This window comes from Vigna angularis, chromosome 6, assembly GCF_016808095.1.
Source record: "Vigna angularis cultivar LongXiaoDou No.4 chromosome 6, ASM1680809v1, whole genome shotgun sequence".
Lineage (NCBI taxonomy): Eukaryota > Viridiplantae > Streptophyta > Magnoliopsida > Fabales > Fabaceae > Vigna > Vigna angularis.
Genome location: NC_068975.1, coordinates 31,639,591 through 31,652,320, shown reverse-complemented (window position 1 = coordinate 31,652,320; position 12,730 = coordinate 31,639,591). Strand labels below are relative to the sequence as shown.

The window sequence follows — 12,730 nt, the reverse complement described above, 5'->3', positions numbered from 1 at the left end:
CTCTAACTGCATAAGCAAAGTAAAAACATTTTAGTTCTTTAGAAATTACATGCTTGGAATCCAGTTCTCATTCATTTTTGTGTACGCTACTCTTCATCCAACATAACATCAATTAAAAGCAAAGGGAAACAAATGTAAATAATAAGTTCGAAGACTAAGTACGATAAAGGTAATAGAAAATCATTTGATTTGTAATGCAAACTATTAGGGGCACAACAAAAAATAATTAAATTTATTGAATTTTTGTGAAAAAAACTCAATCTGTGCACGAATTGATCTAAACATGTAAATACAAGATAATACCATGGAAGCGATGCAAAATCAGAAGAGTTAAAAACCTTAAAAAAGGGAAACTACGAGGACTTAGTGACAAAACAAAATGTTTTTTGAAGGTAGGAACCCAAAATTTTGTCCATGTCTTCGAATTCAATTGTCGTTCTTCTTTTGAAAGGGTCTCGCTTCTCTTCTCTCTGTCTGTCACTTTTTTCTTTTTTAATTTGTGTGATTCTCCAATCTGCTGTGATTGAATATTGATGACAGTGACGCACAACCTCTCACGGGGCCCATAAATTTGTTATTTTTCTCTGATCCCCTTTGAATTGTGAGGGTGAAGTGAAAGATCTGAATTACGAAGATGATTCAGCTTCTGTTCACGTTGATATTTTCGGAGGGTGCGATGATAGCTTTGCTGCTGTTCAAGACCCCGTTGAGGAAGCTTGTGATAATGGGGTTGGATCGGTTGAAGCGGGGTCGTGGACCCTTGGTTGTGAAGACCGTTGCAGGGACCATTCTCGTGGTGCTCTTGTCGAGTGTGTACAGCATGGTCAACATTCAGAAGCATGAGATCGAGGATGGTGGTGCCATTAATCCCACCGATCAGGTTCTCATGGCCAAGCACCTCCTTGAAACAACACTCATGGGTATTTGTCTTCCCTTTTTCTTATTTTGCTATCATTTGATTTGTTCTCTCAATTTCTGATCTGACTCCTTTGTGTGTAATTACTTGCATGGATAATTAAATCAATTTATTCCCTGCGTTAGGTTTCTTATATGTTTTGTTGGGTCCTTATTGGAATGTCTAGGTTTCTATTTATATGCTACTGGTTGATTTCTTTTCTTCCCTAGTTTTATGTTGGAGCAACTTGAGTAATGTGACTTTGAGAAAAGGATGACTTCTTTTGTGGGTATTTTAACTAGGAATCATATGTGTATGGTTTTCTATGTTGGGGATTGTTTTTCTATCACAACTAGAAAGCATTTAGTTGTGCCGTTGTCTGTGGTGTTAAATTTTTCTGTTCAGGATTGCCGTTGATTATGAATGTGAGCTTGTATGGTCTTATTGTCTGGGAAATGTTAACAAACGAATCTTTGTTTTGTTGACTCCTTTTCTGAGGCATTGGAGTCAAATCCATGGAGAAATTACTTTTCTTCCTTCATTTTCTTTTGTCCACAAGGAACAAATTGTTTTCACTAGCACTGTGCTAAGTTGGATCAACATTTTTCAAGCCATCTCAGTCAATGAACCGGAATCATCGGATGTAGATCAAATGACTCAATCTATCTAGGTAAATCAGACTAAAGATACTGATTCTAGATATAAGCCGTCTCATTTTATCCGACAGTTCAATTCACTGACTGCATGAACGCGTGAAAAGGGGATCCAATTTGACCGCATGGATGTAAATGAAGCTCAGCCATCCTGCTGGTTTTACAGTGCTCAATCCTAGTGGTTTCTTCTATGGTGTTTTTCTGGCTTCCTGTAATCCTCTTTTGTAGCCAAAAATTCTTACAATGTGCTCTTTCTTTATACAATATTTTCAGAAACGAGTTACTCCTGTTCAAGAAGCCCCCGGAAGTATCTTATATGAATTATATCACGGTTAACATAATTTTCTTTGCTGTCTTCCAAAGAAGTTTTATGCCATTGATTTATCATAACCCTGGTCACAGCTTAAAAGCATCATGACTAGAGTGAAAATGCAGCTTCGATCCAACCAGATAATACAGTTCTGATTTTCTGGACCTATTTTCTCTGTAATGTTTCTGAAATATTATACCTGCTCTTTGGTGCTGGTCGTCATTCATCTTTGGTCAATTATTTGCAGGCGGTATACTTTTTCTTGGGCTTATGATAGACAGACTACATCATTACATAAGAGAACTGCGGATTCGAAGAAAGGGCATGGAAGCTGTCAAGAAACAAAGCAGAGGGTCTGAAGATGGGAAATTTACCTTTTCAGAAGAAATGAAAAGCGTGGAGGAAGAAAGAACTAGATTGAGAGCAGAACTTAGGCGCCTAGAATCTGAACTACAGTCAAAAATTAAAGACGCAGATGTTGCAGAAGCCAATGTATCTGCTCTGAGAAAACAATCTGAGGGGTTCCTTCTTGAGTATGATCGCTTACTTGAGGAAAACCAGAACCTCCGCAACAAACTACAGTCCTTGGACAGGAAATTGTCACATTCAGGTTCTAAGAAGAATATTTAAGTAACATTGCTAGTAGGAATGGCTTCTTCTTGTATACTCTTCCGGAGTTCCATGGCAGTTTGTTCACAACAGCTTGTCAATCCTTGCATGCTTGTTCCTCAAGGAATACGATTTCACTTCTAGTTGAACTTGGATCAATTTTGTCCTGACAAATTGTGAATTTTTTGAGTGATGACAAGAAATATAGTGCTGATTTGTTTTTTCTGCACATATGTAACTTTTGTAACATCTGTTTTCACTATTCAATAGTGTTTGATGGTATTAAAGTTATCTCTTAGTACTTAATTTTGATTGTCATGTATCCTATCTTGGTCCAGAGAGAAATCTCTTTTTGGCTGTTCACTTATTACTTCTCCATTTCTGGCGTCATGCATTTGTTCTAAATCCTCTATACACCCCCCCACCCCCCAACAAACACTCTGGTCCATGTAGTTCAAGAAAAAAATTGCCTGGACTCAACAAATTTTCGCAGACATCATTATTTTTTTTTTGGATTTGGATAATTTTCTTATGAAAAGGCATTATGTTGTACTTTGTAATAGGAAAAGACACATTATTTATGAGCAAGGTATCTTCACCACAGTATATTATGAATGGTGAGTTGTACACAAGAAAGATTATCCTTTGTTCTCATAACAGGATAAACGTTATAATTTTGAAGAAAGGAAATGATTCAAATCTTTATTCACTTTTTACATTTATTCTTCTGTGGCGTAGAGGATTTGGTATGAAAATGAAGGTTGGGATCTATGTATTCATACAAATGGAAAAGAATACAGGGTTATTGAAGCTGCTTCAGCATATCATGACGTATGTCTTATTTTGGATTGGCTTTTAACCTGAGGGAACGTTTTAATTGGAATTGTCATTATCAAGATTTTGAGACAAAAATGTGGAGTTCTTCAAAGTTTGTTGGTACAGAAAAAATGGTAAATGAGATAATTTTTTAAAGAGATAATATACATAAATTAACTTTTAACTTGTGTGAAAAATTGATTTACTTTTAATTCTTTAAAACGTTTTATTTTGTATGTGAATGTTGAGAAGATTATTCAAATTGACTATTTAGCTTCATTTTTTTGTATGAAGTATAATTTTCTGCTTCTAAGCCACTAATGGAGTGGGTATTGCTTTCGCTTGGAATAAAAATGTGGTTAAATATTAAAAAAGAAAGTTAATAACTAAAATGGGCCAAGTCTAAAAATAGTAAGTAATAGAAGAGTCCTGAGAAGTGATGCAGCTCTAAGAATATGAGAAAGGAGATTACACAACCATAAACAATGTTGTATGGTAGTAGTTTCAATGTCTGCATGGAATGAAATTTAGCTCATTTAAAGAATAAAATGAAATGATTGAAAATGGAATAAATGTCATAAAACGCTTCCACACACAAAATAAATTTAAATAAGGAATTTTTTTATATAGATAGCCAGCTCGTTTAGGCACACAAAAGTAAAGGAAGTTCCCTAGGGTTGGTGACTTTTGCTATTTTGGATAAAGGGGGGATCTTCTCACTTTCTGAAAGCATAGGTAGGCACATTGCTTTAACATTCATAAGGTTAATTATGTGTTTGCATCAATATCAATTATCTATGTTGCCTTTCAAATTCACATCAAAACAAGTATAACATTAAGTATACACATATCATGAAACACTATGTCTAACCAAATAATAACTATATAATTTAAATTATGATCAAATTTCGTCTCATTTATTGATTTTAGATACTTAAAGGTGGTCTTTATATATATATATATATATATATATATATATATATATATATATATATATATATATATATATATGTGTGTGTGTGTATTGCATTGATATGTTAAGATAATTAGTTAAATAACCTTACTTTTGCAGTAAAATTACAAAAAAAAATGTCTTCATGAGCTTTGTAATTAGATAACATATAGGTTAATGGAGAGTTTCATTGTATTTTACAACAGGCCACAACAATACTTTTCGTTTAGCGGTGAAAGTTGTGGGCACTAAAAGAAGCAAACGTAAAGTGGTGATGCATACAAGAATAGAATTAAGAGAACCAAAAATAAGAAAGATCCTAGCTCACTGCTTTGAAATTCATAGCCAGAATAAGTTAGGATAGGGTCGAATAACTTGCTGTCACCATCGGTGGAGCCTATGACTATCAATGAAATGCCAATATTTTGAATGAATTATAACAGGCCTTCTTGTTGTAGCAATTAATTCTAGATAGAACGCTCATGTCTACATTTAACAACAGAAATTTTAAGAAAATCCCTGTTGCTCTTTTAATGAAAAGACCAAATTAATAACATTTAAAAAATTATCTGATATGCATTAATAGAGCTCACTGTGCGTGATGATTCACAAAACCAGGCCTAGGCTATTATTAATAATGGATGGGATTAAGGTAATACTGTCTATATTATATCCCGTATTATATTATAGTGATAAAAATGAAAAGCGTTGAATTAGAGAGAGACAGAGAGAACAGTAACAGAAAGCAATGCATGATAAAAATAAAAATTTCCATCTGAGGAGAATCGAATTTTCCATGGAGAACAATCACTACACACACACAAACTGACAATAATGATTCTCTGAAGCGACAATCACAGTTTCTGCCTCTAAGATAACAATCATCACAAGTGATAGCATTCCATCTACTCAATTCAACTACAATTTTAGGTTCACATAAAGTAACCAATCCGGTTTCCTCATCACTAACCATATTAAAAGTAGTCTCTGTTTTGTGAAAGGATAATTCTTCATGGAACTCATTGCTCCTCACCGTCACCCATTGCTCATCATCATTATCATCATCGTTTTTCCATATCCAAAGGGGTTCATCCGAAAACAAACTACGAATTCTGTCCGTAGGAGAGGGACAATCACGTGCTCCATGCTCGGTTGTCTCCAAGGAATCCCAAAATCCTCGTTCCAACACACCAGTGGGAGTGTCTGAATCCAACAAAAGCAACTTCAATTCCGTGCATTCCTTAACAAAACCGTGTCCAAGAAGCTCCTCCACCGACCACCTCTCATTCGGGTCCCTCTTCAAACACTTTACCAAAAAGTCCCTCCCCTGCTCTGACACACAGCTAGGAATCTCAGGCAACTCATCGGAGAATCCGATCCTGTAAACCACTCCCGCCGGGTCGCCGACGCCGTGCCATGGTGGCTTCCCGGTGATCATCTCCAGCACTGTGCACCCCAGAGCCCACACGTCAGCAGGGAACCCCTGCTGCTCCCCACGCGCTACCTCAGGAGACATGAACGCCGGCGTGCCGGCGATGACGGACACCTCCCCCACCCTCCGAGCACAGCCCAAGTCCGCAATTTTCACCCCCTTCTCCGTCACCAACACATTCTGCCCCTTCACATCGCAATGCACTATCCCACTGGAGTGGAGGTAGTGCAGCCCCTGCAGAATTTGGCGGGTATAGGATCCCACCAACGCTTCTTCCATGCCACCACCGCGCTCCGCCAGCGTCCCATGAGGCGCGTATTCCATGAACATGTTGAACCAGTAAACACCGTTCTCAAACGTGGTGTCAAAACCTTGGTACGCAACAATATGAGGACACCTGAGAGTGGAAAGAATCATCTCCTCCCTTTGGAGGAATTCCGACCGGTGTAGCTCTGCAGACTTGACGGCAAAGACTCGACCGGATCGGCGGGACTCGGCGATGTAGACGGCCGCGGTGGAACCACGGCCGAGCATGTGGCCTCGAGTCCAGTCCATGTCGAAAAGTTTAATCTTTAACTTGTGAGGGAGTTTAAGATGAGAAGGGAGTGAATGATGTTAATTATAGTATTATAGTGTGGTTTGAAGTGGGATGTAGTTGGGAGATAAGTTTCTGAAATTGAAGATTTATATATATATATATACATATTTGTGGGAAGGTTAAGGTAAAGGGGTTTGGTGTGTTGTGGTTGGCTTAACGCAGAGGGTAAGAAAAGAACTAATGATGAGGTGGAAAGGGTTTAATTTTTGTTTGCATTGCACTTTTTTGCTTGTGTCCAATGGACGGCCGCCGTCTTGTCCTTTCACGATCTAGTGATGGGAGAGGTCCACGTGTCAAAGGGATGGGTTGGGAGGTTTTGTTGTTGGCCGGCCAGGCTATGGCTGTGTGTTACTTGGCTTTAGACAGGCATGAATAGATGAATAGATGAATGATGAATGAATGGATGAGTTAGCTAGGTTTTAAGGTGGCGGTGCACATGCTGGCACGTGCTTCATGGTGAGAAGGGGTGAGAGCCAAAGATTGCGGTGTTAGTGAGTGAGCGTGCTTTGTGAATCATGAGGTGGTTCAGGGGGAGCGGCATGGAGTGGAACACTGTGGTGCCATTTTCCATGGCCATCTTAAATTGTTAAAAATGTTGTGTTATATCTTTGAGGACCCACCAAGGAAAGATAAAAAGATGCGCCTCAATTTCTGTGTGAAGGGCCTCACTTGTTATATTCCTAGCTCCATCTGTCGCTAGTAAACATTAAACAATGTAATGGTCCCTGTTGCCTCCCTGCTGTCAAATATAGATGGGTTGTGCCGAACAATGCTTCAATCCTTGGATTGATACCAGCATCTGGAATATACTGTATGGAACTGAAACCATTAGATATGGTGCAGTGGAGGATTAATTCTTGCAGGCCTCTTTCTTCCCTCCTAATCAACCACATGCGTCTTCTGGATTAGTTTTGAAGTCAAAGGGTGGTTTTATTTAAAACGAAGTAGCGGTTGATGTGGTGAGTTAGGTGGATTGTATGGGAAGCAAATGAAACAAAAACTGTAACAGTGAAAGTCAATTTAAAGGCAAAAAGGCAGTAAGAGATAGAAGTTAATTTGTGATGATGAGTGTAAAGCGGAAGGAGTGGTGAAAGGCAAGGATGTTGGTTTGCGCATATTGGACAGTTGGAATGCGGATAAAGGAGAAAAGGCCAAATCCAACTAACCCTAATGGGCAGTGATTTAAAAAAAAGAAAGCAGGAACCAACCAGGCTGTCCATTCACATTCACATTGTGGAGTAGTAGTTAACTACAAATTAAAGTGTTTGGAGCGTTAGTATTAGTACAAGTGTTGTTGTTGTTGGAAGGTATTTTGTTGAAAGGAATAAGGTGAAAGTGGAGAAGAGAGCTTAGACGTTGACGCTTTGCGTGCGTAATGTGAGGGCATCGGAGGAAGAGTCAATATGAAGGAAACCAATGATTAAAGTGTGAATGCTATGATCACATCACATGCCGCCAACCATTTTTATAGCAAAAACCACTCTTTGCTTTGATTCCTCCGTTTCTGAGTGTGCAATGCAATGCAATGCATGCATCGGATCACGCTGCATAATCCACTATATCCGCTTTACCTTTCCAAATTCATGTAATTCATTATTTCTTTAGGATCGCGATATTCCAACAACGCCAATTTGACAAAAATTTGACAACGCCACGTGTCAAGTTTTAATTGGTCGAATTTGAATGCTTTTTTTTAATTTAAAATCTGATTTGAAATGGGTTGAAGTTTGGATTCCAAAACTGCCCTCTTCGTTTTCGAACTCTATCTTCTCTCTTTATCACTGTCTTCTCTCTCCATTTTGGGGATTTTAATTTCATTTCAACTTCTCTCTTCATAGCAGTGTTCTCCTTCCTCCATTTTTAGGGTTTCATTTTGTTTTGAACATCTCTCTCCTGCTTCCCTGTCACCATTGTTTTCCTTTGAATCTTTGTGGACATTGGGTTTGTTTATTTGAGTTGTAGATTATGCTTGTCTCGTTCGGTGTCTCTGTGGACATTGAGTTTCTTTCTTTGAGTTAGAGATTACCCTTGTCTCGTTCGGTGTCGATTTGGTGGAAGTTGTTACCTTTTTTGTGCAATGGGTTCGTCCGGTGACAATGGTTCTTCGAACAAGGTATGAACTTTTTCGTGTCTCGGTATTCGTATTTTGGGGAGTGGATTTTGGTCTTGCATCTGTTCGTCATTTTTTTGGTGTGTCTTGCTTTTGGGTTGTCACTTAAGTTGCTTTTGGGTTATCACAGGATTGATGTTGTTGTAATCGATTACAGGGAGCTGGTAATCGTTTACCAGTAGAAAAATCTCCTTTTGTACCGAAAGTTGAAGAGTGCTACCCAGACGTGGCTTAACCACTCCCCAAGAATATTTTGGATTCGTTATGACTGTCTTTTGAAAGTTTTATGGATGGATCATTAATGGAACACTTCAACTTGGAATACTTCAATATTAAACAAATATAAACGAAATAATGAAGGGTATTGAGTAATGAAAAATTATACCAATACTAAAAAGCAGATACATTAATAAAAAAACGTAATGACATTTCATAAAACAACAAGTTTTGAAATGAAAAGATACATAACAATATACAATGAAATGTAATCTAAGAAGATGGTTGTCGATCAAATTGATTGCGGAAGTTAATAACTTCTTCCTCAACGAGTTGTGGAAAAATTGTCATGAACTTGAACTACCTTGGTTCAAACACCTATAGGTGGTTTTCTCCAATTGAGGTGAGGTGCATAACCCATGCTGTCAACTTTGTCTATGCTGACTATTTTAATCATAACGTTTTCCACAGACCTCCAAATGATGTGATTCTTTTTTTATTAGAAAGTAGACTCAAACATCTTTCCAATGACTACTAATTTATAATTTTTGGACACCTGAGTAGGTGCAGTTAATTCCTTAAAGTTAACGTTTTATATTTCTATCACCTCTAACCTTTGCTGGTTGTTTTGCTCATAACTTTCTCCATCGAACTCCAAATGAGTTCATTCTTCTTTTGTTAGAAAGCTCTTTGAGTCTAGATTCCAACAAAACAAGAATCAAGTCATTTAGAGTTCGGTGGAGAAAGTTAAGAACAAAACAAGTAGTAAAGTCCAGAAAAACAGAGTTGGGGAGCAGTGTTCATCTAGTTGGGGAGTACAGTTGAAGTTTTTGTACAAATTACCCATTTTCCTCGGGTAATCGATTACAAGACCCTTGTAATCGATTACCAGAGGAAAAAGGGTAATTTGTACAGAAACATCAACTGTACTCCCCAGCTAGATGAACACTGCTCCCCATTCTCTATTTTTGTTGAATTTTTCCTTTTTTGAGATGGGTGAGTGAGTTCAATGTTATTCGGTGAGCTCTCTGCACCAATAATGAGGTTAGGTCATTGATTTCTTCAAAATAAAAATGTCCATTTAGGTGGTTTTCTCCAATTGAGGTGAGGTGCATAACCCATGCTGTCAACTTTGACCTTTGCTGACTATTTTAAACATAACTTTTTCCACAGACCTCCAAATGATGTGATTCTTTTTTTATTAGAAAGTAGACTCAAACATCTTTCCAATGACTACTAATTTATAAATTTTGGACACCTGAGTAGGTGCAGTTAATTCCTTAAAGTTAACGTTTTATATTTCTATCACCTCTAACCTTTGCTGGTTGTTTTGCTCATAACTTTCTCCATCGAACTCCAAATGAGTTCATTCTTCTTTTGTTAGAAAGCTCTTTGAGTCTAGATTCCAACAAAACAAGAATCAAGTCATTTAGAGTTCGGTGGAGAAAGTTAAGAACAAAACAAGTAGTAAAGTCCAGAAAAACAGAGTTGGGGAGCAGTGTTCATCTAGTTGGGGAGTACAGTTGAAGTTTTTGTACAAATTACCCATTTTCCTCGGGTAATCGATTACAAGACCCTTGTAATCGATTACCAGAGGAAAAATGGTAATTTGTACAGAAACATCAACTGTACTCCCCAGCTAGATGAACACTGCTCCCCATTCTCTATTTTTGTTGAATTTTTCCTTTTTTGAGATGGGTGAGTGAGTTCAATGTTATTCGGTGAGCTCTCTGCACCAATAATGAGGTTAGGTCATTGATTTCTTCAAAATAAAAATGTCCATTTAGGTGGTTTTCTCCAATTGAGGTGAGGTGCATAACACATGCTGTCAACTTTGACCTTTGCTGACTATTTTAAACATAACTTTTTCCACACACCTCCAAATGATGTGATTCCTTTTTTATTAGAAATTAGACTCAAATATCTTTCCAATGACTACTAATTTATAATTTTTGGACACCTGAGTAGGTGCAGTTAATTCCTTAAAGTTAACGTTTTATATATTTCTACCACCTCTGACCTTTGCTGGTTGTTTTGCTCATAACTTTCTCCACCGAACTCCAAATGAGTTGATTCTTGTTTTGTTGGAAAGCTCTTTGAGGCTAGATTCCAACAAAACAAGAATCAAGTCATTTAGAGTTCGGTGGAGAAAGTTAAGAACAAAACAAGTAGTAAAGTTCAGAAAAACAGAGTTGGGGAGCAGTGTTCATCTAGTTGGGGAGTACAGTTGAAGTTTTTTTACAAATTACCCATTTTCCTCGGGTAATCGATTACAAGACCCTTGTAATAGATTACCAGAGGAAAAAGGATAATTTGTACAGAAACTTCAACTGTACTCCCCAGCTAGATGAACACTGCTCCCCATTCTCTATTTTTGTTGAATTTTTCCTTTTTTGAGATGGGTGAGTGAGTTCAATGTTATTCGGTGAGCTCTTTGCACCAATAATGAGGTTAGGTCATTGATTTCTTCAAAATAAAAATGTTCATTTAGGTGGTTTTCTCCAATTGAGGTGAGGTGCATAACACATGCTGTCAACTTTGACCTTTGCTGACTATTTTAATCATAACGTTTTCCACACACCTCCAAATGATGTGATTCCTTTTTTATTAGAAAGTAGACTCAAATATCTTTCCAATGACTACTAATTTATAATTTTTGGACACCTGAGTAGGTGCAGTTAATTCCTTAAAGTTAACGTTTTATATATTTCTACCACCTCTGACCTTTGATGGTTGTTTTGCTCATAACTTTCTCCACCGAACTCCAAATGAGTTGATTCTTGTTTTGTTGGAAAGCTCTTTGAGGCTAGATTCCAACAAAACAAGTATCAAGTCGTTTGGTTTTTGATGGAGAAAGTTAAGAACAAAACAAGTAGCAAAGGTCAGAAAAACAGAGTTGGGGAGCAATGTTCATCTACCTGGGGAGTACAATTGAAGTTTCTGTATAAATTACGCTTTTTCCTCGGGTAATCAATTACAAGTCCCTTGTAATCGATTACCAGGGCAGAAATTGGCAAAATATGCTTATGAAGCTCATCTAACTTACATTAAAGCACCTAAATGACATTTTTTCTCAATAATTCAATGACTTAACATGTTCCTACACCATACACACTAGACACATGCACTTGTAATCGCTTACATAGAAGCTGTAATCGATTACCAGGTTAAAATTGCATTTTTGTACTGAAAGTTGATTTGCGTTACCCAAATGTGACAATTGCACTCCCCATGATTGTTTTTTGTTTGTTGTGAGTGTCTTTTTAAGATATTGTCAATGGAGGACCCTTGTTGGTCATGGTTGATGGTTTTCACAACTTGTAGTGTGAAGTTTGGTAAGTCTTCTGTGTAGGGAAGACCCATCCTGGGTGGTCTTAGCAACGCAGGTTAGGTCCTGCACCATACACACTGGAGACATGCACTTGTAATCGCTTACAGAAAGGCTGTAATTGATTACCATGTTAAATTTGCAGTTTTGTACTAAAAGTTGATCTGTGCTACCCAAGTGTGACAACCGCGCTCCCCATGATTGTATTTTTTGTTTGTTATGAGTGTTTTTAAGATTTTATGAATGAAGGACCCCTGTTGGTCATGGTTGATGGTTTCTACAACTTCTAATGTGAAGTTTGGTAATGAATCAATGGTGTGTGCGAAAAAGCCCAAACCTTGGTGATACCAACCTCGATGGTGTGTGCGAAAAAACCCAAACCTTGGGAGAAATATCGCCAACCACAATGGGAGACAAAAGCCAAATACTTACACAACCACGAAAATGTCGTCAACGACAAGGCACGCCAAAATCAACAAAATTCCAAAACGAGGGATATATACCGCCAACGAGCCCATAGTCACACCATCAAAATATGGGGAAATGGATAAAGAGAGAGACAAAATCCTCGACAGTGACCAAATGACCCAAGAAACGAAGTAAGAAAAGTCGAACTCAAACTCAAAGGGGAGAGAGAAACAACATTTCAATGGTGGACAAAGAGTGAAGAAAAGCGACGAACGAAGAGAACCGAAACGGTGGAGAGAGATGGATGCTTCAATGGTAGAGAGAGATGGAAGCTTCAATGGTGGAGAGAAAGTTGAGAAAACCAAACTGCAAAAAGAGTGAATCTGAAAAAATAAACTGACAA

At 37.8% G+C, this 12,730-nt stretch overlaps 2 protein-coding genes across 2 annotated transcripts; one reads left to right on the top strand and one right to left on the bottom strand.

The window, feature by feature from the left end:
* Positions 1-371: 371 nt before the first annotated feature.
* Positions 372-2,754, top strand: LOC108341138 (uncharacterized). Its single transcript, XM_017578791.2, has 2 exons — positions 372-920; positions 2,106-2,754. Exons 1-2 carry the CDS (start codon positions 635-637, stop codon positions 2,486-2,488), a joined length of 669 nt encoding a protein of 222 aa, XP_017434280.1. The 5' UTR covers positions 372-634; the 3' UTR covers positions 2,489-2,754.
* A 2,160-nt stretch (positions 2,755-4,914) lies between these two features.
* Positions 4,915-6,861, bottom strand: LOC108341638 (mitogen-activated protein kinase kinase kinase 17). The gene has a single exon (XM_017579298.2). It carries the CDS (start codon positions 6,220-6,222, stop codon positions 4,915-4,917), a length of 1,308 nt encoding a protein of 435 aa, XP_017434787.1. The 5' UTR covers positions 6,223-6,861.
* Positions 6,862-12,730: the final 5,869 nt, after the last annotated feature.

Excerpts from the sequence above, each read along its gene's own strand:
- LOC108341138 (XM_017578791.2), top strand. The coding sequence starts at position 635 with ATGATTCAGCTTCTGTTCACGTTGATATTTTCGGAGGGTGCGATGATA. Across the intron at positions 921-2,105 it reads CCTTGAAACAACACTCATGG|GCGGTATACTTTTTCTTGGG; the intron begins GTATTTGTCTTC and ends AATTATTTGCAG.
- LOC108341638 (XM_017579298.2), bottom strand. The coding sequence starts at position 6,222 with ATGGACTGGACTCGAGGCCACATGCTCGGCCGTGGTTCCACCGCGGCC.